General features: G+C 30.5%; 2 protein-coding genes across 17 annotated transcripts; both read right to left on the bottom strand.

Moving 5' to 3' along the window:
• Window positions 1–6: 6 nt before the first annotated feature.
• On the bottom strand, window positions 7–10,816 carry LOC139809706 (uncharacterized). 13 transcript variants are annotated; one of them, XM_071772815.1, is made up of 10 exons: window positions 10,445–10,816; window positions 8,544–8,888; window positions 7,837–8,238; window positions 7,144–7,470; window positions 6,436–6,774; window positions 4,741–4,866; window positions 4,481–4,606; window positions 3,381–3,716; window positions 2,527–2,866; window positions 7–2,175 (listed from the first exon to the last, which is right to left on the bottom strand). In XM_071772815.1, the coding sequence occupies exons 2-9, from the start codon at window positions 8,750–8,752 to the stop codon at window positions 2,527–2,529; spliced, it is 2,205 nt and encodes a 734-aa protein (XP_071628916.1). In that variant the 5' UTR covers window positions 8,753–8,888; window positions 10,445–10,816; the 3' UTR covers window positions 7–2,175. The 13 variants fall into 13 exon arrangements, with proteins under 13 accessions (XP_071628916.1, XP_071628912.1, XP_071628911.1 ...); XM_071772811.1 differs by lacking the exon at window positions 10,445–10,816 and adding an exon at window positions 9,779–10,306 and having other exon boundaries at window positions 7,837–8,169; XM_071772810.1 differs by lacking the exon at window positions 10,445–10,816 and adding an exon at window positions 9,779–10,298 and having other exon boundaries at window positions 4,481–4,600.
• A 2,811-nt stretch (window positions 10,817–13,627) lies between these two features.
• Window positions 13,628–25,590, bottom strand: LOC139809615 (uncharacterized). 4 transcript variants are annotated; one of them, XM_071772629.1, is made up of 17 exons: window positions 25,213–25,590; window positions 23,290–23,643; window positions 22,670–23,008; window positions 21,954–22,292; window positions 21,242–21,580; window positions 20,531–20,863; window positions 19,844–20,164; window positions 19,153–19,479; window positions 18,540–18,884; window positions 17,841–18,173; window positions 17,143–17,478; window positions 16,449–16,781; window positions 15,358–15,489; window positions 14,836–14,961; window positions 14,277–14,402; window positions 13,993–14,142; window positions 13,628–13,841 (listed from the first exon to the last, which is right to left on the bottom strand). In XM_071772629.1, the coding sequence occupies exons 2-17, from the start codon at window positions 23,505–23,507 to the stop codon at window positions 13,676–13,678; spliced, it is 4,263 nt and encodes a 1,420-aa protein (XP_071628730.1). In that variant the 5' UTR covers window positions 23,508–23,643; window positions 25,213–25,590; the 3' UTR covers window positions 13,628–13,675. The 4 variants fall into 4 exon arrangements, 3 of the variants coding, with proteins under 3 accessions (XP_071628730.1, XP_071628729.1, XP_071628731.1); XM_071772628.1 differs by lacking the exon at window positions 25,213–25,590 and adding an exon at window positions 24,538–24,916; XM_071772630.1 differs by lacking the exon at window positions 25,213–25,590 and adding an exon at window positions 24,477–24,915.
• Window positions 25,591–27,445: the final 1,855 nt, after the last annotated feature.

Raw genomic sequence — 27,445 nt, forward strand, 5'->3', positions numbered from 1 at the left:
ATAAATTGCATATTGTTAAAAGGGTTAAATGCATAACGATGTAAATTACTCTCGCAAAAGAGTAAAAATTTAAATATCAAGATATTATATTGCGTGATATAAGAAAATCGAATAATTACTCATTAAGTGCGTTTGTTTTTTCTGTCGTTTTTTAAATAAATGATTGAACGAGCAAACCAGATGTATCTTGACTTTGACGGTGTGCAGAAGGATCCATATTATCATCCGCCACACTTGAAGTGCTTGGTCTGTATAGAAAAGTGGTGTGATTAAAAGTAGAAAAAAGTAATAATCATAAAAATAATATAACTATATGTATTATTTAATGTTATTATGTACTTATTGTCCGTGAACCGTAATGGAGTGAAATTTTGTAAGTGAGAGTGAGTAGGAGGAAGAAAAAGAAAGAGATAGGGAGAGAATTAATGTTTTATACCTCGAATTTCTGTAATGCTAATGTCAAGCAATTAATGTCTAGACTGAATATGTAATTAACCCTCGGAAAACACACTTTTTTTTACGTAGGGAAAACTCATGAGTACCGCCGCCCCCGGAGGAGGGACGGACAGTTATGTCGGACTCTTACAGGCCAAAAACTCTATGTGTGGCCTACGCTGGCGTCTCGATGGGCGTCCCGGGAACAGTTAGATATTGTTACATCCGGGACTCGGAAAACACACTTATTTTTTCATTCACGGAGAACACTCTGGGTCAATCTGACCCTACACACACTTTGATTGTCCACCATTTTAAATATATATTATATAAATAAAAAGTGCCGTTGGAATTATTTACATATTTAAAAAAATTTTTTATTTTTTTTATGTTTAATATTTTTAGCTAAAAATTTTTCTGGCAAAAAAAAGGTCAAATTGACTTTGGGTGTTCTCCGAGGGTTAATAGATAAGTGAAACACGATATATAATATAAAATTAAGTTAGGGTGAAACGCTATTTTAACGTAATTGTTCTATTCTAGCTTTAGTTGAGATGAAGAAATGTGCATATATTCATACGAATAATTTTATTAGGTTATCAAAATTTTGTCCTGACCGTAAAGTGGAGTATCTCCCTAATTAAACTTATTATATTTTGTACGTTAATTTGATTATATATTATATCCGTCGTGTTTCACTTATTTATTGTTTATATACGTCGCCTGAAACAGACGTTTTTTCTATATAATTTATAATAGAGGTTGTCTTAATGTAAGTACGCGTTTAGACATAAAACGCATACGGTCACCAATTAAAACGGTCTAAAATGATAGGATGTTCTTATGAAAAATTGTCCAATATGTCAGAAATTAGGTTGGTGCTATATACATAATACAATAACTCAATAATAACAAATAATCAATATCACTAAGACATTTGTAGGCCTACAACGTGTATTCAAATACTACAAAGAACGGTTGATTGTTGTCTAACAGAAACTTTTATTAATTATTATTAATTTATTAATTATTATCCATTTACGTAATCAGTGGATGGCGGATTTGAAAGTTGTCCTATATAAATTTTATTAAATAAAGCTATTCAATTTAAATATCTATAAGAACTATGTATAAATCGTACATATTTTATATATCTACTTCAAATTTCTCCAATACTAATGTCAAACAAATAAATTTTTAATCTTAATTTCTGAATTGTCTATATCTATGATGCATGAAAAAACGTGAAAATAAGCGATTCATATTTTTTTAAATTATATTTGTGAAATAATTAAAAAATAATCATTATTACGATTTGAGAGGCACATTTATGATCAGAATTGCAAATAAGCATTAATAATCTTTAGTATTAAAATCATTATTGATTGTGTATTTACTCATCTCGACTCAGGATTCTTGTGGAATGTCTTCTTAAATGTTTTCGTAAACGTACAATATTTGTTAAGAGAGACATTGTTTTACTACAATCATTACATTTTGCCTTATATCCTGGTAATTCCGAGTAATATTGTTTTAAGTCGTCAGGTATTGTGCGAGTGTCATTATCGGCAAATATTCCATGTCTATATACTTAAGTGCATTCTCATTATTTTTGTGTATTTTTCTAGGCGAGGTACCTTAATTTCTCTTTTATAGGTCGTGCACTTTACTAGCAAAGGTTTCAATTTCTTGAAATAATTCCACAATTTGCTGTGTCCTTTTCTCGGTACCATAACTGTTCTGTAATACACATTGTCTGATATTAAATGTGGTACAGTGATTGCCTCAACAAGCATTTGTAGAATTTCTCACAAAGGTCATAAAGAGGCATTACTTATTAGGATGTATGTTTATATAGTTAAAATTTGCATAATTATCAGATTTCGTACAGATCTTTAAACATTTTTTTAAGGTAAAAAACGCACCAGGTGTACATGCACATTTATGATCAAAATTGCTAATAAGTATTATATGGATGCACCGATAGAAACTTTTATTCACTCAATTTTCTTTAGCTACTGATTGTTTTATTATTACATTTATTTTATAATCTTTTATAGTATTTTAATAATTTTTTGATTGTGTACTTACTCATTTTGACTCTGGATTTTTGTTGGAAAAATAATGTCTTCTTAAATGTTCTCTTAAATTTGAAAAATTTGTTAAGAAAGACATTGCTTTACCACAATTATTACATTTTGCTTTATATCCTGGTAACATCGAGTAATATTGCCTTAAGTCGTCAGGTAGTGAGAGAATGTCATTATCGAGAAATATTCCATGTCTACTTAAGTGCATTCTCATTACTTTTGTGTATCTTGTTGGGTCAGATACCTTAATTTCTTTTTTACAGCTCGTGCACTTTAGTAGCTTAGGTTTTAATTCCTCGAAATAATTCCACAACTTGCTGCGTTTTTTTGTCGGTGTCGTCCTGTAATACAGATTGTCTGACACTAAGGGCCAGTTCCACAAATGTCGGTTAACTCTTAACCTTAGGTTAACTTACTCTTCGTCTCTTTCTAAGGGGGACGTTAGAAAGAAACAAAGGATAAGTTAACCTGAGGTTAAGAGTTAACCGACGTTTGTGGAACTGGCTCTAAATGTGGTACAGTAATTGCCTCAACAAGCGTTTGTAGATTTTCTCTAAAAGGTCATAAAGAAACATGGTTTACTTATTAGGATGTATGTTTATACGGATATATAGTGAAATTTGCACAATTATCAGATTGTGTACAGATCTTCAACATATTTAAAAAAAAAGGTAAAAAACGCACCAAGTGTACATATGCACATGGTGTGTTTTATGATCAAAATTGCATATAAATATTATGGATGCTCCGATAAAAACTTTTATTCACTCCATTTTCTTTAGCTACTGATTGTTTTATCATTACATTTATTTTATAATTTTTAGTATTTTAATAATTTTTTGATTGTGTACTTACTCATCTCGACTCTGGATTCTTGTGGAATGTCTTTTTAAATGTTTTCGTAAATTTCTAAAATTTGTTAAGAAGGATACTGTTTGGCCGCAATTATTACATTTTGCCTTATATCCCGGTAATTCCGAGCAATATTGTTTTAAGTCGTCAGGTAGTGAGAGAGTGTCATTATCGAGAAATATTCCATGTACATTAAATAAGTGTCTTCTGAATGTTCGCATAAGTTTTTTTTTATCAGGTACATCAAAGTGTTTTTTACACTTTTTGCACTTTACCAACAAAGGTTTCAGTTCCTCGAAATAATTCCACAACTTGCTACGTTTTTTTGTCTGTGCCGTTCTGTAATATAGATTGTCTGACACTAATGTGGTACAGCGATTGCATCAACAAGCGTTTGTAGAATTTCTTACAAAGGTTATAAAGACACATTTAATTTATTAGAATGTATGTTTATACGGATGTATAGTTAAAATTCGCATAATTATCAAATCGCGTACAGATCTTCAAACATATTTATAAAAAAAAGTAAAAAAACACCAAGTGCACATTTATCATCAAAATTGACTAAGATGTAACTAAATTTAATAAAATATTATATTTCTTTGAAAAGATTTACTTCTTTTTTAAATTTTCTATTTAGTAAAAATTGCTGTATTCTCTTACAGGATAGTAATACAAATTTAGGTTTTTTTATACTAAAATATATACCTATATGTACTTTAATAAAATATTTTTTTCTCTAAATTTTTTAATTAAAATTGTGACTCAGATAAATCAAAAACTTAAAAGTGTTCTGAGGTACAGCATCTTTCCCTACATGAGAACCATAAAAATACAAAATCTTTGTTATATAAATTTGCAAATGAAATAAACGTTGACAATACAGGAGCAAAGGTATTGTTCTTCAGTATTTTAACGTGCAGAAAGATTCGTATCAAAACCCATTGTAATTGAAGTGCTTGGTCTGCATTGAAATACGGTGCAATTAAAAATGGAATTATTTAAAATATTAACGTTATAAATTATTCTTTTGCGGAAGAGTAAATATATTTCAATAATAAGATTTCATTATATTGTATGATATAAACAAAATAAATAATTACCCAACACGTGCCCTTGTTTGTTTTCTCGATTGTTCACATGTTTGCAGAGCCAAATCAACTGTTTCCTGACTCTGACATTCTGCAGTATGATTGGTATCGTAACTCGTTGAAATTGAAGTGCTTGGTCTGCATTGAAATACGGAGCAATTAGAAATCGAATTATTTATAATATTTAACGTTGTTAATTAATCTTTTGCAAAAAAGTTAAACATCAAGATATTATTATATTGTATGATATAAGCAAAAAAAATAATAATTACTCATCAAGTGTTTCTGTCTTTTCTGTCGTTTCTTTAAATGATTGAATGGGCAAACTAGATGTATCTTGATTTTGACGTTTTGCAGAAGAATCCATAACACAACACGTCGAAGTTGAAGTGCTTAGACTGCATAGAAATGTGGCGTAATTATTAAAATACTACAACTGTACTTATTACTTAATGCTATTATGTACTTATTGACGGTGAACTGTAATGGAGTAAAGTTTCGTAGGTGAGAATGAGAAAGAGGAAAAAACAAGAAAAAGAGATAGGGAGAGAACGTTTTATACCTCAAATTTCTGAAATGCTAATGTCAAACAATTAATGTCTAGACTGATTTGGTTATTAATAGATAAGTGGAACAAGACCGATATGATATACAATCAAGTTAGGGAGAAACGCTATTTTATCATAATTGTTTTATTAATTATATTATTAATCATTTATATATGTAATATGTGGATGGAAAATTTGTGTTGTCCTATATAAATTATATTAAAAAGAGCTGTTCAAATTGAATACTAAGTGGAAGAAACGGGCTAATTATGAGCCAAGGGCAATTTAAGAATGTTCTGGCGCTAACTTTCTAACATTGATAATATCTTGAAATATAGCTTGAAGTCTTTATTAAAAAATATTTTAATCCAATTTGATCTTGTAATTTTATTTGTATTTCTTACTACATGCATAATGATGTTAAAAAGTTTCCACTAAGTGAATATGGTATAAATTAGTTTTTTTTTATAATGGAGAAATACAGGTGTAATTATATGATCAAATTAGATCAAAATTTTTTTCAATAAAGATTTTGTATGGAGCACATAGACTTGACGCATTTTATTAAATTCTTTTGAAAAAGATATGTTTTGTACGGATATTACTTTTTTTTACGAATACATAAGGACCATGAAAATATAAAACCTTTGATATATTGATATGCAAATAAAATAAACGTGGATACATAAGCAATACAGAATACATACTGAAGCAAAGGTATTGTTCTGCAGTATTTTAATTGTGCAATATTGTTCTGCAGAAGGATTCGTATCCAAGGGCGTCCATAGGATTTTTCCGGGGGGCAAGAGGGCATGATTCAAAATATTGCTTCTAGATTTATAATACAAAATTTAAAACTTATACACCTTTTAGTAGTAAAAGCTTTTTCATCGCAATAAGGTTGATATATGTCTAGAAAAGCTTTAGCGTTTTTAATTTTTTATTCCATTTTTTTTTATTTTTTATTTTCTAACAAGGGAACGTTTGGAATTGTCCTTCTCCGATTTTGATGGGCTTTAGATATTTTATACTTTATAGAATAGCGAAAAATAACACGTATTTTTATTATCGGTTTTGAAGCATGTTTAGGGACTGAAACAGCCCTCGAATTTCTGCAATACTAATGTCAAACAAATAAATATCTACTCTAAATTTCTAAATTGTCTTTATCTATGATGCATAAAAGAACGTGAAAATAAGCGATACAAATTTATTTACATTAAATGTGAAATAATGGAAAAATTTTTATTATCACGTTTTGAGAGGCGCATTTATGATCAAAATTGCTAATAAATATATTATATGGATAACCTGACAAAAACTTTTATTCGCTCAATATTCTTTAGTTACTGATTGTTTTATCATTACATTTATTTTATAATCTTTAGTATTTTAATAATTTTTTGATTGTGTACTTACTCATCTTGACTATGAGTTCTTGTGCAATGTCTTCTGAAATGTCTTCGTAAACTGCTAAAAGTTGTTAAGAAGGATACTGTTTCGCCGCAATTATTACATTTTGCCTTATATCCCGGTAATTCCGAGTAACATTGTCTTAAGTCGTCAGGTAGTGTACGAATGTCATCATCGAGAAATATTTCATGTCTACTTAAGTGTTTTCTCATTATTGTTATGCGGTATTTTGGGTAAGATACCTTAATTTCTTTTTTACAGGTCGTGCACTTTAGCAGCTTAGGTTTTAATTTCTCGAAATAATTCCACAATTTGCTGCGTTTTTTTCTCGGTACCATAACTGTTCTGTAATACATATTGTCTGATATTAAATGTGGTACAGCGATTGCATCAACAAGGGCGTGCAGAATTTCTTACAAATGTCATAAAGACACATTTATAGTTTATTAGAATGTATGTTTGTACGGATATATAGTTAAAATTTGCATAATTATCAAATCGCGTACAAATCTGCAAACATATTTAAGTAAAAAGTAGAAAACGCACCAGATGTACATGCACATTTATGATCGAAGTTGCAAATAAATATTAATATATGGATGCCCCGGTAAAAACTTTTATTCACTCAATTTTCTTTAGCTATACTGATTGTTTTATCATTACATTTATTTTATAATCTTTAGTATTTTAATAATTTTTTGATTGTGTACTTACTCATTTTGATTCTGGATTCTTGTGCAATGTCTTCTGAAATGTCTTCGTAAATTGCTAAAATTTGTTAAGAAGGATACTGTTTCGCCGCAATTATTACATTTTGCCTTATATCCCGGTAATTCCGAGTAACATTGCCTTAAGTCGTCAGGTAGTGTGTCGAGAAATATCCCATGTCTACTTAAGTGTATTCTCATTCTCATTCTTGTTACGTAGTGTTTTGGATGAGATATTTTAATTTCTTTTTTACAGGTCGTGCACTTTAGCAGCTTAGGTTTCAAGTACTCGAAATAATTCCACAACTTGCTGCGTTTTTTTGTCTGTGCCGTCCTGTAATATAGATTGTCTGACATTAAATGTGGTACAGCGATTGCATCAACAAGCGTTTGTAGAATTTCTCACAAAGGTTATAAAGAGTGCTGGTTTACTTATTATGATGTATGTTTACACATATATATAGTTGAAATTCATGTAATTATCAGATTGCGTACAGATTTTTAAATATTTAAAAAAAAAAATGGTAAAAGACGCACCAGGTGTACGTGCACATTTATAATCAAAATTGCAAATAAATATTATATGGATGCCCCGATAAAAACTTTTATTCACTCAATTTTCTTTAGCTACTGATTGTTTTATCGTTACATTTATTTTATAATCTTTAGTATTTTAATAATTTTTTGATTGTGTACTTACTCATCTTGACTATGAGTTCTTGTGCAATGTCTTCTGAAATGTCTTCGTAAACTGCTAAAAGTTGTTAAGAAGGATATTGTTTCGCCGCAATTATTACATTTTGCCTTATATCCCGGTAACATCGAGTAATATTGCCTTAAGTCGTCAGGTAGTGAGAGAATGTCATTATCGAGAAATATTCCACGTCTACTTAAGTGCATTCTCATTACTTTTGTGTATCCTGTTGGGTCAGATACCTTAATTTCTTTTTTACAGCTCGTGCACTTTAGTAGCTTAGGTTTTAATTCCTCGAAATAATTCCACAACTTGCTGCGTTTTTTTGTCGGTGTCGTCCTGTAATACAGATTGTCTGACACTAAATGTGGTACAGTAATTGCCTCAACAAGCGTTTGTAGATTTTCTCTAAAAGGTCATAAAGAAACATGGTTTACTTATTAGGATGTATGTTTATACGGATATAGTTAAAACATAATTATCAGATTGCGTTCAGATCTTTAAACATATTTTAAGAAAAAAAAGGTGAAAATCGCACCAGGTGTACATGCACATTTATGATCAAAATTGCATATAAATATTATATGGATGCCCCGATAAAAACTTTTATTCACTCAATTTTCTTTAGCTACTGATTGTTTTATTATTACATTTATTTCATAATCTTTAGTAAATCTTATAGTATTTTAATAATTTTTTGATTGTGTACTTACTCATCTCGACTCTGGATTCTTGTGGAATGTCTTCTTAAATGTACTCGTAAATTTTCAATATTTGTTAAGAAAGACACTGCTTTGCCACAATTATTACATTTTGCCTTATATCCCGTTAACTCCGAGTAATATTGTTTTAAGTCGTCAGGTAGTGTGACAGTCTCATCATCAAGAGATATTCCATGTACATTTAATATGTGTGCTTTCATTATTTTTGTGCGTCTTGTTGGATTAGGTGTCTTAATTTCTTTTTTACAGGTCGTGCACTTTACCAGCGAATGATTTAACTTCTCGAAATAATTCCACAACTTGCTACGTTTTCTTGTCAGTGCAATTATAACCGTCCTGTAATACAGATTAATCGTCTGATAATGAATGTGATACAGTGATCGCCACAACAATAAGCGTTTGTAAAATTTGTCACAATGGATAAAAAAAGGCATGGTTTATTTATTAAGATGTATGTTTATATATATGGATATATAGTTTAAATTTGTCCAATTACTAAAACGTACATATGTATAAAACTTATATTTTTCCAAAAAAGCTTAAAATACACGCAAAGTGTACGTGCTCATACAAAAACTTTATTAAAGAAAGAAAATTTTGATCTAATTTGGTCTTATAATGCCATTTGTACTTTTTACCACAAAAACAATAATATCAAACGGACTGCGCCAAGTAAATATGATAAATTAGTAACATCTGGTTTTCTTAATGATGTTTTTTTATTATAATTGTTGTGTACCTGTTCTTTTGTAAAACAGCGATACACAACCTGTTACAGTTTTTTATTATTTAGATTCACACATAAAAAACACTTAGTGCCAAGTGTTTTGTATCATGTCCACTGGGCCCTTTTGCTGTCACTGTTTTTGTATTAAGAAATATTAGTGGAATTATACGACCAAATTAGATCAAAATTTTTTTCAATAAAGATTTTGTATGGAACACGTACACTATGCGCGTTTTTTTTACCTTTTTTGAAATTGGTATGTGTTCTCTAGAGAAAAAGTTCAATATCCAAAATGGTCTGGCAGTTGTTTATACATTTCCATTATATAAGAATAATAACGAGGGTGGAGATCAACATCATATTATTCTTTAGGAATTGGTGTATGTTGAATTTTGTGTTAGTCATTATATTTGCAATGTAAGTTTTTATGAAACCTACCAAAGTTGTTCATATTTATTTATCACTTTAATTTAAAAATCTATTCTATGGAACAACATACATTGAGTACTTCACAATACGCATTTGCATTTTGTATAAATGTTGTTTTTAGCCAACCTATCTGCTCGGCATTTTTTAGTAAAAGTCATCTTTATTTCCCACAAGCATTATAACCTTTTCGCTCCTAACGTTGCTAGCCGGAATCTATGTGATATCCGTAGATACTAGCGCCGGCTATAGCAGGCATAGTCGTATTGGTACTAAATTTGCTTGTAGCGTATTAAATACGAAGTTTAAAATAATATAATAAAACATCATTTTAAAATATAATTTTGCACTTATGTAAATCCCGTTTTACTTTTATACTTGAAAAATTATATGTCTTTAATGCAACGAGTTAAAACAGTGGAGTCATAGCACTTCTTCGGTCCAACGCTGGCTTATGCTGCCGTATTTCATAATCGCTATTCGGCCAAGGCCACCATAGCAAAAAGGTTAAATACTTTGAAATAAAGTATCGCCCTAGATGTGTGTTAAAATTAAAACTCCTGGACCCGTGTGTAGTTTGATTTTGGATACGATCGCAATTATCAGACTTTTGATTTTGCCATGAATTCTTGTTAGTAATTTTTTTGCTTTAAAATTTTAATTGTACATGAAATCGAATGTACGAATAAAAACTCAATATGCATAGGCAGACAAATGAATAGCATACATATATGATTACCGTCTTAAGTTTCAGCGTGTAAATCTTAATTGCTTACACCAAGCATTTAATACGCATACTAAGTATATATTATATTAGGACTAAATCCATTGGTACGATCGATGTAAACGACGGAGTATCAGAATGATACGATACTCGAAAACAGCCTGTATCGGACTAAGTTGATACGCGTATCAAATGCATTCTTAATGTGCTGTCTGATTTGCTTGATACATACAAGTTGATACCATTTTATACGTAATCAAAATTAAAAAACGTCTTGAAAAAATCGCTAATATGATTTAACAAGGTCGATGTAAACAGAAACGTATCTAACACTTAGTCCGCACCAACTTGATACCCGTATCAAGAGTTTCTACGGTGTAAACTAAGCCATAGATAGAACTATATACAACACTGGAATGTGAACTTCCATGCTAATGCCCGGGTTACAAGAAGATAAAAACGGATTGCTTTACGACCGTTCTCCCTCTGTTTAGCAGACATTTGATTGGTTAATGGTATTCAATTGTTGTAAATTACAGCAGGGGTGCGTTCAAATTACGCCTAGGTACACCTAGGTAACTCTAACACAGAGCTGCGTTCAAAAATTTAACTTAGGTAACTCTAAGCTATAGTTACAGTTACGTACACTATAACATTAGAGTTACTTAAGTGCCCCTAAACGTAATTCTTGAACGCACCCTAGTATAAGTACATAGGGTAGTGACACTGAACGTCGGCACCTTTGATGTAGTGGATCCCAGGTCACGGACTCGCCGCCATCTTCTGGGCTGTACGAACGCTTAAGAGAGAAAGAGAGAGAAGAATCTTTCTCTTTGTCATACATACAAGCCGCCATATTCCTGGATATTCCTAGGATAAAATTTATTACCACGAAAAAAGTTCAGTCTCTCTACTGTGTATACTTATACTGCGACTCTAAGGAGCTGCGCACAATAAAAGGAATAGGAAACAGTTCAATATTAATATAAATTCATTAACATATGTAATTCATTAACAAAGAATAGACGAACAAATTACTAGCGTTAAGAAACAATAATAAAATGTTATTCTATATTTTGCATGCCATGTGAATAATGCATATGTTAATATTAAACTGTTCCTTATTCCCTATTCCCTGTTCCTTGTTCCCTGTTTTCTGTTCCTTTCATTGTGCGCAGCCCCTAATGCTGTAGGTTGAATTACTGAAAGCAGCCCAACAAAAAAGGACAGTTGGCCGCAATCCTCCCTCTCGCTCATCCCCTTTTCTTTGCGAATAGAGTGAGTCGAGTTCTGGGTAGTGATCATGTATATAACTTTTTCCTTAGAGCGGAAACGTGAAAAGTGAAAAGTTTCATGTAACAATCTCTTTCTATTGGCGTTGAATATAGAAAGAGATAAACTTTTCACTTTTCACGTTTCCGTCTTAGAGGAAAAGATACATGATCGATCCCCAGATTCTAGTTCAGTGTATAGTTTTCTGGCGTGTAAAGTATATCAGTGCTACCATTTCAAGGGATTTCAACATTTAATATTCTTAAATATGAGCTACTATAATATAAAAAATAAAAAAAAATTTTTATTAAAAGTTCAATTTACTATATATAATTAATTTTTAATTATATTATTGTATTAATGGCTCACGAAAGATTGTGCGATTATTCAAAAGTCTGCAGTTATTGCTTATTTCAATTAACATTTATAGAACCAATGCGATGCAACCAATGTTTCACACTATTAAGGGATTATAGGACTCTGACAGAAGCAAAAATTAAGAAAAATTTGGGTCGTGAATTGTAAAATGTTATAAATTAATTGAAGTATGAAATTGTTGTTATATATGTTTATCAAGTACATTTAATATGCACAATACCTTGGTATAAAAAATTGTATTTTATAGTGAGTATTAACATTATTGTGTCCGATTTTTAGAATAACATTTTTTTAAACTGTAACGATAACTTGAGAACGTTATTCGGTTAATTTCATATTTGACACAAACGTTTACCATAATTGTCTACAAATCAGTTATTCACAGAGGCTTTTCGCAAGTTTTATAACCATTAGCTATTTATTTATTGTACAAGTTCGAATTTTTTAGTACTATTGTGTATTGAGAGTAACTGTAAAAAATTTCATGTAAATCGGTTTATTAGTTTCCGAGATATTTCTGGTACCGATTTTTAAAACACTGTTTCGAGAAAACTGCGTTTAAAGTTTTATGTGGACTCCCATTAACACTAATAATAACTGCATATACTATGGATAAATTGTTGAATAAAATTTTTTCTTATCTTACGTAGCATCCTCGATGGCTGGGCTATAGAATACTTCTTCTTTTGACGAGCAGCCTCCTCGATCGTTATCCCCTTTTCACTCTTTGCGCTTCGTTCGTACGTCTTTCGATGAACTCTGCGAGAAACGTTTTCGGACCTATGTTTATGGAAACTTTTTTGCTCCACATTCAATTTCCTATAAGACCCTGTAGTTTTATTAACCTGACTTGCAACACCCTGTATATCAAAATAATTTTTAAATTTATTGTTATTATTGGAAAGAAAAACAATAATTTTATATAGAATAAGTTGCATAATGTTAAAAGCAAAGCAAATAATTACTCATTAAAAACGCTTTTTTATTCTCTTGGTTGTTTAAGCGATGCCTACGTACGGTTTTTCTTGAATGCAGATAATTTCTGACTTTAATGCTATGTGACACAATAAAATCGAAATCCGTAAAAAAGAGACCCTTAATTTTCAATAACTTGAAACATTTCTGTAAATTTGAATACGGCATGATTAAAAATAAAACATACATTATTAAACGTTTTAATTACGCTAAAATTTAAAATGTTATAGTCGTGTATATTGCTAATAAAGAAAAACAATATTTTTAATGTATGTTTAAAAAGTAGTCAAATTAAATTTTTTAAAATATTACAGTTATAAATTATCTTTGAAAAAAGTAAATATTTAAATATTAGATGGGTGATATCATTTTATTGTATGATATAAGCAAAACGTATAATTACTCATCAAGTGCGACTATTCTTTTTACTGTTATTTGTATGAGTGAACAGGCAAACACGGTATTCTTGACATTGACGTTCTGCAGAAGGATCCACACTATAATTCGCTAAAGTTGAAGTGCTTAGTCTGCATAGAAATGTGATGTGATTAAAAGTAAAAAAGTACGACAATAAAAATTTTCACACTTGTACGTTATATATTTGTGTAGAAAAATCAATATTTAACTAGTTGGGTATTTATTAAATTGTATAATAACATCAATACACGAATGAAGTGCGCTAGTTTCTCCTGTCATTTGTTCAAATGATTGAACAGGCAAACCAGGTTGTTCTTCACTTTGATGTTCTGCAGAAGGATCCATAACACAATCCACTGAAGTGCTCGGTCTGTGTAGAAACGTAATGTGATTAAAAGTAAAAAGGAGAGAGTAATTATTTTTAAAATATCACAGTTGTAAAATATACTTGTGCAGACAAGTCAATAATTAACAATTTGGATACCATTACATTATACTATGTAAACTAAACGAATAATTACTCATCAAGTACTCCTGTATTTTCTGCCGTTTCTTTAAATGATTGAACGGGTAAACCAGATGGTACTTGTTCTTGACTTTGACGCAGAGGAATATATTCTTCTGTAGAAAGATCCATAATAATATAAGCCGTTGAACTTAAAGTGCTTGGTCTGCATTAAAACACGTTGCAATTAGAATTGGAATTATTTAAATCAACAATATAAATCATTCTTTTGCAAAAGAGTAAATATTTAAGTATCAAGATATTATTATATTGTATAATATAAACAATACAAATAATTACTTATCAAGTGCGCCTGTTTTTTCTATCGCTTCTTTAAGTGATTGTATGGGCAAATCAGATGTATCTTGACTTTGACGGCCTGCAGAAGGATCTATACTATTATCCGCTAAATTTGAAGTGCTTGGTCTGCATAGAAAGGTAGTGTAATTAAAAATTTAAAAAAGTAATAATTATTAAAATTCTACAACTATACATATTACTTAATGCTATTATGTACTTATTGACGGTGAACCGTAATGGAGTGAAGTTTTGTAAAGGAGAGTAAATAGGAGGAAGAAAAAGAAAGAGATAGAGAGAGAATGTTTTACACCTCGAATTTCTGTAATGCTAATGTCAATCAATTCATGTCTAGACTGAATTTATGATTATAATAGATAAGTGAAACACCGATATGATATCAATCAAATTAGGGAGCAACTCTATTTTAATGTATTATACATATATAATCATCAAAATTACATCAATTTAAAAAGACCAAAAGCCATGGTCGAAAAGTCTTGATGACTAATCTGACCAAAGAGCCAATGGTAGATTTGTCATGACAATGTCAAATAATTACCCATCACATGCCCTTGTATCCTTTCTCGATTGTTCACATGTTTGAGGATCCAAATCAACTGTTTCCTGACTTTCACATTCTGCGGTAGGATTCGTGTTATAATCCGTTGAAATTAAAGTGCCTGGTCTGCATAGAAATATAGAGTAATTAAAAATGAAATTATTTGAAACATTAACGTCGTAAGTTATTCTTTTGCAAAAGAGTAAATATTTAAATATTAGGATATTATTATATATATTGTATGATATAAGCAAAACGAATAATTACTCATTAAGAGCGCCTGTTCTTTCTCTAAATGATTAAACAGGCAAACCAGATAGTTCTCCACTTTGACGTTTCGCAGTAGGATCCATATAATCCGCTAAACTTGAAATGCTTGATTTGCATTGAAATACGGTTCAATTAGAAATGGCATTATTTAAAATATTAATGTTTTAACTTACTTTCTTGCAAAAGAGTTAGAATTAATTTAAATATTAAGACATTATTATATTGTGTGATATAAGAAAATCGAATAATTACTCATTAAGTGCGCCTGTTTTTTCGGTCCTTTCTTTAATAAATGACTGAACGAGCAAACCAGATGTATCATCTTGACCTTGACAGCGTGCAGAAGGACCCACATTATCATCCGCTAAACTTGAAGTGCTTGGTCTGTATAGACAAGTGGTGTGATTAAAAGTAGAAAAAAGTAATAATTATTAAAATACTACAACTGTATGTATTACTTAATGCTATTATGTTCTTATTGACGTAAACCGTAATAGAGTAATATTTTTAAGTGATAGTGAGTAAGAGGAAGAAAAAGAAAGAGATAGAAAGAGAGAATGTTTTATACCTCGAATTTCTGTAATGCTAATTTCAAGCAATTAATGTTTAGACTGAATATGTAATTAATAGATAAGTAAAACACGATATATGATTTAAAATTCAGTTAGGGTGAAACGCTATTTTAACGTAATTGTTCTATTCCAGCTTTAGTTGAGATGAAGAAATATACATATATTCACACGAACAATTTTATTAGGCTATCAAAATTTTGTCCTGACCGTAAAGTGGAGTAGGCCTACAACGTGTATTCAAATACTACAAAGAACAGTTGATTGTTGTCTAACAGAAATTTTTATTAATTATTATTAATTTATTAATTATTAGATATTTATCTACGTAATCAGTGGATGGCAGATTTGAGAGTTGTCCTATATAGATTTTATTGAATAGAGCTATTCATTTTAAATATCTATTAAAATTATGTATAAATTGTACATTTTTGTATATATCTACTTCGAATTTCTGCAATACTAATGTCAAACAAATAAATAATTAATGTTGATTTCTAAATTGTTTATATCTATGATGAATGATAGAACGTGAAAATAAACAATTCATATTTATTTAAATTATATTTGTGAAAAAATTAAAAAATAATTATTATTACGATTTGAGAGGTACGAGAGAGATTTATGATCAGATTTGCAAATAAATATTATATGGATGCCCCGATAAAAACTCAAGAATTCGCTCAATTTTCTTTATCTATTGATTAATTGTTTAGTCATTACATTTATTTTATAATTTTTAGTATTTTAATAATTTTTTGAATGTGTACTTACTCATCTCGACTCTGGATTCTTGTGGAATGTCTTCTTAAATGTTTGCGTAAATTTACAATATTGTGTGAGAAGGATACTGTTTCGCCGCAATTATTACATTTTGCCTTATATCCCCGTAATTCCGAGTAATATTGCCTTAAGTCGTCAGGTAGTGTGTGAGTGTCATTATCGAGAAATATTCCATGTCTACTTAAGTGCATTCTCATTACTCTTGTGTATTTTGTTGGGTCAGATACCTTAATTTCTTTTTTACAGGTCGTGCACTTTACCAGCGTAGGTTTCAATTCTTCGAAATAATTCCACAACTTGCTCTGTTTTTTTGTCGGTGTCGTCCTGTAATACAGATTACCTGATATTAAATGTACTGTGATTGCCTGAACAAGCGTTTGTAGATTTTCTCACAAAAGTCATAAAGAAGCATGATTTATTTATTACGATGTATGTTTATACGGATACATAGTTAAAATTTGCATAATTATCAGATCGCGTATAGATCTGCAAACATATTTATAAAAAAAATAAAAAAACGCACTATGTGTACGTGCACATTTATGATCAAAATTGCGAATAAATATTATATGGATGCCCCGATAAAAACTTTTATTCACTCAAATTTCATTAGCTACTGATTGTTTTGTCATTACATATATTTTATAATCTATGGTATTAAAATAATTTTTGATTGTGTACTTACTCATCTCGACTCTGGATTATTGTAAAATGTCTTCTTAAATGTTTTCGTAAATATGTCGAATTTTTTAAGAAGGAATATGTTTGGCCACAATTATTACATTTTGCTTTATATCCCGGTAATTCCGAGTAATATTGCCTTAAGTCGTCAGGTAGTGTACGAATGTCATCATCGAGGTATATTCCATGTACATTTAATAAGTGTACTCTAAATATTCTTGTGCAGTTTGTTGGATGAGATACCTTAATTTCTTTTTTACAGGTCGTGCACTTTACCAGCGAAGGATTCAATTCCTCGAAATAATTCCACAACTTGTTGCGTTTTTTTGTCGGTGTCGTCCTGTAACACAGATTGTCTGACACTAAATGTGGTACAGCGATTGCATTAACAAGCGTTTGTAGAATTTCTCACAAAGGTCATAAAGACACATTTAATTTATTAGAATGTATGTTTATACGGATGTATATAGTTAAAATTCGCATAATTATCAAATCGCGTACAGATCTTCAAACATATTTGTAAAAAAAGTGAAAAAACACCAAGTGTACGTGCACATTTATCATCAAAATTGCGAATAAATATTATATGGATGCCCCGATAAAAACTTTTATTCACTCAAATTTCATTAGCTACTGATTGTTTTGTCATTACATATATTTTATAATCTATGGTATTAAAATAATTTTTGATTGTGTACTTACTCATCTCGACTCTGGATTATTGTAAAATGTCTTCTTAAATGTTTTCGTAAATATGTCGAATTTCTTAAGAAGGAATATGTTTGGCCACAATTATTACATTTTGCTTTATATCCCGGTAATTCCGAGTAATATTGCCTTAAGTCGTCAGGTAGTGTACGAATGTCATCATCGAGGTATATTCCATGTCTCTTTAAATGTGCTCTGAATATTGTTATACGCCTTGTTGGATGAGATACCTTAATTTCTTTTTTGCAGGTCGTGCACTTTGCCAGCGAAGGATTCAATTCCTCGAAATAATTCCACAACTTGTTGCGTTTTTTTGTCGGTGTCGTCCTGTAACACAGATTGTCTGACACTAAATGTGGTACAGCGATTGCATTAACAAGCGTTTGTAGAATTTCTCACAAAGGTCATAAAGACACATTTATAGTTTATTAGAATGTATGTTTGTACGGATATATAGTTAAAATTTGCATAATTATATCAAATCGCGTACAGATCTGCAAACATATTTAAGTAAAAAGTAGAAAACGCACCAGATGTACATGCACATTTATAATCAAAGTAGCAAATAAATATTATATGGATGCCCCGGTAAAAACTTTTATTCACTCAATTTTCTTTAGTTACTGATTGTTTTATTATTACATTTATTTTATAATCTTTAGTATTTTAATAATTTTTTGATTGTGTACTTACTCATCTCGACTCTGGATTGTTGTGGAATGTCTATTTCTTAAATGTTTTCGTAAATTTTCCATGTTTGATAAGAAAGACAATGTTTTGTCACAATCTTTACATTTTGCCTTATATCTCGGTAACTCCGAGTAATATTGTTTGAAGTCGTCACGTAGTGTGTAAGTGTCATTATCGAGAAATATTCCATGTCTGTATAAGTGTACTCTAAATATTCTTGTGCGGGCTGTTGAATGAGATATCTTAATTTCTTTTTTACAGATCGTGCACTTTGCCAGCGAAGGATTCAATTCCTTGAAATAATTCCACAACTTTCTGCTTTTTCTTTTCGGTGCCATTATAACCGTCCTGTAATACAGATCTTTGATACTAAATTGTGTTATAGTGATACAAATAAGCGATACAAATTTATTTAGATTAAATGCGAAATAATGGAAAAATTATTATTATCACGTTTTGAGAGGCGCATTTATGATCAAAATTGCTAATATTATATTATATGGATGCCCCGTTAAAAACTCTTATTCGCTCAATTTTCTTTATCTATACATTGTTTTATCATTACATTTATTTTATAATCTTTAGTATTTTAATAATTTTTTGATTGTGTACTTACTCATTTTGATTCCGGATTCTTGTGCAATGTCTTCTGAAATGTCTTCGTAAATTGCTAAAATTTGTTAAGAAGGATACTGTTTCGCCGCAATTATTACATTTTGCCTTATATCCCGGTAATTCCGAGTAACATTGCCTTAAGTCGTCAGGTAGTGTGTCGAGAAATATCCCATGTCTACTTAAGTGTATTCTCATTCTTGTTACGTAGTGTTTTGGATGAGATATCTTAATTTCTTTTTTACAGGTCGTGCACTTTACCAGCGTAGGTTTCAATTCCTCAAAATAATTCCAAAACTTGCTGCGTTTTTTTCTCGGTACCATAACTGTTCTGTAATACATATTGTCTGATATTAAATGTGGTACAGCGATTGCATCAACAAGGGCGTGTAGAATTTCTTACAAATGTCATAAAGACACATTTATAGTTTATTAGAATGTATGTTTGTACGGATATATAGTTAAAATTTGCATAATTATCAAATCGCGTACAGATCTGCAAACATATTTAAGTAAAAAGTAGAAAACGCACCAGATGTACATGCACATTTATGATCAAAGTTGCAAATAAATATTATATGGATGCCCCGGTAAAAACTTTTATTCACTCAATTTTCTTTAGCTACTGATTGTTTTATCATTACATTTATTTTATAATCTTTAGTATTTTAATAATTTTTTGATTGTGTACTTACTCATTTTGATTCTGGATTCTTGTGCAATGTCTTCTGAAATGTCTTCGTAAATTGCTAAAATTTGTTAAGAAGGATACTGTTTCGCCGCAATTATTACATTTTGCCTTATATCCTGGTAATTCCGAGTAACATTGCCTTAAGTCGTCAGGTAGTGTGTCGAGAAATATCCCATGTCTACTTAAGTGTATTCTCATTCTTGTTACGTAGTGTTTTGGATGAGATATCTTAATTTCTTTTTTACAGGTCGTGCACTTTAGCAGCTTAGGTTTTAATTTCTCGAAATAATTCCACAACTTGCTGCGTTTTTTTGTCTGTGCCGTCCTGTAATATAGATTGTCTGACATTAAATGTGGTACAGCGATTGCATCAACAAGCGTTTGTAGAATTTCTCACAAAGGTTATAAAGAGTGCTGGTTTACTTATTATGATGTATGTTTACACAGATATATAGTTGAAATTCATGTAATTATCAGATTGCGTACAGATTTTTAAATATTTTTTTAAAAAAAAGGTAAAAGACGCACCAGGTGTACGTGCACATTTATAATCAAAATTGCAAATAAATATTATATGGATGCCCCGATAAAAACTTTTATTCACTCAATTTTCTTTAGCTACTGATTGTTTTATCGTTACATTTATTTTATAATCTTTAGTATTTTAATAATTTTTTGATTGTGTACTTACTCATCTTGACTATGAGTTCTTGTGCAATGTCTTCTGAAATGTGTTCGTAAATTGCTAAAATTTGTTAAGAAGGATACTGTTTCGCCGCAATTATTACATTTTGCCTTATATCCCGGTAATTCCGAGTAACATTGCCTTAAGTCGTCAGGTATTGTACGAATGTCATCATCGAGAAATATTCCATGTCTACTTAAGTGTATTCTCATTATTTTTATACAGTGTTTTGGACGAGATATTTTAATTTCTTTTTTACAGGTCGTGCACTTTACCAGCGTAGGTTTCAATTCTTTGAAATAATTCCAAAACTTGCTGCGTTTTTTTGTCGGTGTCGTCCTGCAATACAGATTGTCTGACACTAAATGTAATACAGCGATTGCATCAACAAGCGTTTGTAGAATGTCTCACAAAGGTCATAAAGACACATTTAATTTATTAGAATGTATGTTTATACGGATATATAGTTAAAATTCGCATAATTATCAAATCGCGTACAGATCTTTAAATATTTTTTTTTAAAAAAGGTAAAAAACGCACCAGGTGTGTAGATGCACATTTATGATGAAAATTGCAAATAGATATTATATGGATGCCCCGATAAAAACTTTTATTCACTCAATTTTCTTTAGCTACTGATTGTTTTATTATTACATTTATTTTATAATCTTTAGTAAATCTTATAGTATTTTAATAATTTTTTGATTGTGTACTTACTCATCTTGACTATGAGTTCTTGTGCAATGTTTTCTGAAATGTGTTCGTAAATTGCTAAAATTTGTTAAGAAAGACACTGCTTTGCCACAATTATTACACTTTGCCTTATATCCCGGTAACTCCGAGTAATATTGTTTTAAGTCGTCAGGTAGTGTACGAATGTCATTATCGAGAAATATTTCATGTCTCTTTAAATGTGCTCTGAATGTTGGTGTACAGTGTGATGGACGAGATATCTTAATTTCTTTTTTACAGGTCGTGCACTTTACCAGCGTAGGTTTCAATTCCTCGAAATAATTCCAAAACTTGCTGCGTTTTTTTCTCGGTACCATAACTGTTCTGTAATACATATTATTTGATATTAAATGTGGTACAGTAATTTCTTCAACGAGCGTTTGTAGAATTTCTCACAAAGGTCATAAAAAGTCCTGGTTTACTTATTAGAATGTATGTTTATACGGATTTAACTATAGTTAAAATTTGCATAATTATCAGATTGCGTACAGATCGTTAAATATATATTTTTTAAAAAAGGTAAAAAACGCACCAAGTGTGTACATGCACATTTATGATCAAAATTGCATATAAATATTATATGGATGCCCTGATAAAAACTTTTATTTAGTCCATTTTTTTTAGCTACTGATTGTTTTATCATTACATTTATTTTATAATTCTTAGTATCTTAATAATTTTTTGATTGTGTACTTACTCATCTCGACTCTGGATTCTTGTGGAATGTCTTCGTAAATGTATTCGCAATGTTTTAAAATCTGTTAAGAAGGATAATGTTTTGCCACAATCTTTACATTTTGCCTTATATCCCGGTAACTCCGAGTAATATTGTTTTAAGTCGTCAGGTAGTGTACGAATGTCATTATCGAGAAATATTTTATGTCTCTTTAAATGTGCTCTGAATAATGTTGTAAGGCTTGTTGGATGAAGTATCTTAATTTCTTTTTTACAGGTCGTGCACTTTACCAGCGAAGGTGTCAATTCCTCGAAATAATTCCACAACTTGCTACGTTTTTTTCTCGGTACCATATCTGCTCTGTAATACATATTGTCTGATATTAAATGTGGTACAGTGATTGCTTCAACAAGCGTTTGTAGAATTTCTCACAAAGTTTATAAAATGTCATGGTTTACTTATTAGAATGTATGTTTATACGGATTTAACTATAGTTAAAATTTGCATAATTATCAGATTGCGTACAGATCGTTAAATATATATTTTTTAAAAAAGGTAAAAAACGCACCAAGTGTGTACATGCACATTTATGATCAAAATTGCATATAAATATTATATGGATGCCCTGATAAAAACTTTTATTTATTTAGTCCATTTTTTTTAGCTACTGATTGTTTTATCATTACATTTATTTTATAATTTTTAGTATCTTAATAATTTTTTGATTGTGTACTTACTCATCTCGACTCTGGGTTATTGTGGAATGCCTTCTTAAATGTCTTCGTAAAAATGCCATTTTTGTTAAGAAAGACACTGCTTTGCCACAATTATTACATTTTGCCTTATATCCCGGTAACTCCGAGTAATATTGTTTTAAGTCGTCAGGTAGTGTACGAATGTCATTATCGAGAAATATTTTATGTCTCTTTAAATGTGCTCTGAATAATGTTGTAAGGCTTCTTGGATGAAGTATCTTAATTTCTTTTTTACAGGTCGTGCACTTTACCAGCGAAGGTTTCAATTCTTCGAAATAATTCCACAACTTGCTACGTTTTTTTCTCGGTACCATATCTGCTCTGTAATACATATTGTCTAATATTAAATGTGATACAGTGATTTCCTCAACAAGCGTTTGTAGAATTTCTCACAAAGGTCATAAAGAGGCATGGTTTACTTATTAGGATGTATGTTTATACGGATATAGTTAAAACATAATTATCAGATTGCGTTCAGATCTTTAAACATATTTTAAGAAAAAAAATGTGAAAATCGCTACTGATTGTTTTATTATTACATTTATTTTATAATCTTTAGTAAATCTTATAGTATTTTAATAATTTTTTGATTGTGTACTTACTCATTTTGACTCTGGATTCTTGTTGGAAGGATTGAATGTCTTCTTAAATGTACTCGTAAATTTTCAATATTTGTTAAGAAAGACACTGCTGTGCCACAATTATTACATTTTGCCTTATATCCCGTTAACTCCGAGTAATATTGTTTTAAGTCGTCAGGTAGTGTGACAGTCTCATCATCAAGAGATATTCCATGTACATTTAATATGTGTGCTTTCATTATTTTTGTGCGTCTTGTTGGATTAGGTGTCTTAATTTCTTTTTTACAAGTCGTGCACTTTACCAGCGAATGATTTAACTTCTCGAAATAATTCCACAACTTGCTACGTTTTCTTGTCAGTGCAATTATAACCGTCCTGTAATACAGATTAATCGTCTGATAATGAATGTGATACAGTGATCGCCACAACAATAAGCGTTTGTAAAATTTGTCACAATGGATAAAAAGAGGCATGGTTTATTTATTAAGATGTATGTTTATATATATGGATATATAGTTTAAATTTGTCCAATTACTAAAACGTACATATGTATAAAACTTATATTTTTCCAAAAAAGTTTAAAATACACGCAAAGTGTACGTGCTCCATACAAAAACTTTATTAAAGAAAGAAAATTTTGATCTAATTTGGTCTTATAATATAATGCCATTTGTACTTTTTACCACAAAAACAATAATATCAAATGGACTGCGCCAAGTAAATATGATAAATTAGTAACATCTGGTTTTCTTAATGATGTTTTTTTATTATAATTGTTGTGTACCTGTTCTTTTGATAAACAGCGATACACAACCTGTTACAGTTTTTTATTATTTAGATTCACACATAAAAAACACTTAGTGCGAAGTGTTTTGTATCATGTCCACTGGGCTTTTGCTGTCACTGTTTTTGTATTAAGAAATATTAGTGGAATTATACGACCAAATTAGATCAAAATTTTTTTCAATAAAGATTTTGTATGGAACACGTACACTATGCGCGTTTTTTTTACCTTTTTTGAAATTGGTATGTGTTCTCTAGAGAAAAAGTTCAATATCCAAAATGGTCTGACAGTTGTTTATACATTTCCATTATATAAGAATAATAACGAGGGTGGAGATCAACATCATATTATTCTTTAGGAATTGGTATATGTTGAATTTTGTGTTAGTCATTATATTTGCAATGTAAGTTTTTATGAAACCTACCAAAGTTGTTCATATTTATTTATCACTTTAATTTAAAAATCTATTCTATGGAACAACGTACATTGAGTACTTCACAATACGCATTTGCATTTTGTATAAATGTTGTTTTTAGCCAACCTATCTGCTCGGCATTTTTTAGTAAAAGTCATCTTTATTTCCCACAAGCATTATAACCTTTTCGCTCCTAACGTTGCTAGCCGGAATCTATGTGATATCCGTAGATACTACCGCCGGCTATAGCAGGCATAGTCGTATTGGTACTAACTTTGCTTGTAGCGTATTAAATACGAAGTTTAAAATAATATAATAAAACATAATTTTAAAATATAATTTTGCACTTATGTAAATCCCGTTTTACTTTTATACTTGAAAAATTATATGTCTTTAATGCAACGAGTTAAAACAGTGGAGTCATAGCACTTCTTCGGTCCAAGGCGAACGCTGGCGGCTTATGCTGCCGTACTTCATAATCGCTATTCGGCCAAGGCCACCATAGCAAAAAGGTTAAATACTTTGAAATAAAGTATCGCCCTAGATGTGTGTTAAAATTAAAACTCCTGGACCCGTGTGTAGTTTGATTTTGGATACGATCGCAATTATCAGACTTTTGATTTTGCCATGAATTCTTGTTAGTAATTTTTTTGCTTTAAAATTTTAATTGTACATGAAATCGAATGTACGAATAAAAACTCAATATGCATAGGCAGACAAATGAATAGCATACATATATGATTACCGTCTTAAGTTTCAGCGTGTAAATCTTAATTGCTTACACCAAGCATTTAATACGCATACTAAGTATATATTATATTAGGACTAAATCCATTGGTACGATCGATGTAAACGACGGAGTATCAGAATGATACGATACTCGAAAACAGCCTGTATCGGACTAAGTTGATACGCGTATCAAATGCATTCTTAATGTGCTGTCTGATTTGCTTGATACATACAAGTTGATACCATTTTATACGTAATCGAAATTAAAAAACGTCTTGAAAAAATCGCTAATATGATTTAACAAGGTCGATGTAAACAGAAACGTATCTAACACTTAGTCCGCACCAACTTGATACCCGTATCAAGAGTTTCTACGGTGTAAACTAAGCCATAGATAGAACTATATACAACACTGGAATGTGAACTTCCATGCTAATGCCCGGGTTACAAGAAGATAAAAACGGATTGCTTTACGACCGTTCTCCCTCTGTTTAGCAGACATTTGATTGGTTAATGGTATTCAATTGTTGTAAATTACAGCAGGGGTGCGTTCAAATTACGCCTAGGTACACCTAGGTAACTCTAACACAGAGCTGCGTTCAAAAATTTAACTTAGGTAACTCTAAGCTATAGTTACAGTTACGTACACTATAACATTAGAGTTACTTAAGTGCCCCTAAACGTAATTCTTGAACGCACCCTAGTATAAGTAGATAGGGTAGTGACACTGAGCGTCGGCACCTTTGATGTAGTGGATCCCAGGTCACGGACTCGCCGCCATCTTCTGGGCTGTACGAACGCTTAAGAGAGAAAGAGAGAGAAGAATCTTTCTCTTTGTCATACATACAAGCCGCCATATTCCTGGATATTCCTAGGATAAAATTTATTACCACGAAAAAAGTTCAGTCTTTCTACTGTGTATACTTATACTGCGACTCTAAGGAGCTGCGCACAATAAAAGGAATAGGAAACAGTTCAATATTAATATAAATTCATTAACATATGTAATTCATTAACAAAGAATAGACGAACAAATTACTAGCGTTAAGAAACAATAATAAAATGTTATTCTATATTTTGCATGCCATGTGAATAATGCATATGTTAATATTAAACTGTTCCTTATTCCCTATTCCCTGTTCCTTGTTCCCTGTTTTCTGTTCCTTTCATTGTGCGCAGCCCCTAATGCTGTAGGTTGAATTACTGAAAGCAGCCCAATAAAAAAGGACAGTTGGCCGCAATTCTCCCTCTCGCTCATCCCCTTTTCTTTGCGAATAGAGTGAGTCGAGTTCTGGGTAGTGATCATGTATATAACATTTTCCTTAGAGCGGAAACGTGAAAATTGAAAAGTTTCATGTAACAATCTCTTTCTATTGGCGTTGAATAGAAAGAGATAAACTTTTCACTTTTCACGTTTCCGTCTTAGAGGAAAAGATACATGATCGATCCCCAGATTCTAGTTCAGTGTATAGTTTTCTGCGTGTAAAGTATATCAGTGCTACCATTTCAAGGGATTTCAACATTTAATATTCTTAAATATGAGCTACTATAATATAAAAAATAAAAAAAAATTTTTATTAAAAGTTCAATTTACTATATATAATTAATTTTTAATTATATTATTGTATTAATGGCTCACGAAAGATTGTGCGATTATTCAAAAGTCTGCAGTTATTGCTTATTTCAATTAACATTTATAGAACCAATGCGATGCAACCAATGTTTCACACTATTAAGGGATTATAGGACTCTGACAGAAGCAAAAATTAAGAAAAATTTGGGTCGTGAATTGTAAAATGTTATAAATTAACTGAAGTATGAAATTGTTGTTATATATGTTTATCAAGTACATTTAATATGCACAATACCTTGGTATAAAAAATTGTATTTTATAGTGAGTATTAACATTATTGTGTCCGATTTTTAGAATAACATTTTTTTAAACTGTAACGATAACTTGAGAACGTTATTCGGTTAATTTCATATTTGACACAAATGTTTACCATAATTGTCTACAAATCAGTTATTCACAGAGGCTTTTCGCAAATTTTATAACCATTAGCTATTTATTTATTGTACAAGTTCGAATTTTTTAGTACTATTGTGTATTGAGAGTAACTGTAAAAAATTTCATGTAAATCGGTTTATTAGTTTCCGAGATATTTCTGGTACCGATTTTTAAAACACTGTTTCGAGAAAACTGCGTTTAAAGTTTTATGTTGACTCCCATTAACACTAATAATAACTGC

This window comes from Temnothorax longispinosus, chromosome 3 (genome assembly GCF_030848805.1).
Source record: "Temnothorax longispinosus isolate EJ_2023e chromosome 3, Tlon_JGU_v1, whole genome shotgun sequence".
In the NCBI taxonomy this organism is placed as follows: domain Eukaryota; kingdom Metazoa; phylum Arthropoda; class Insecta; order Hymenoptera; family Formicidae; genus Temnothorax; species Temnothorax longispinosus.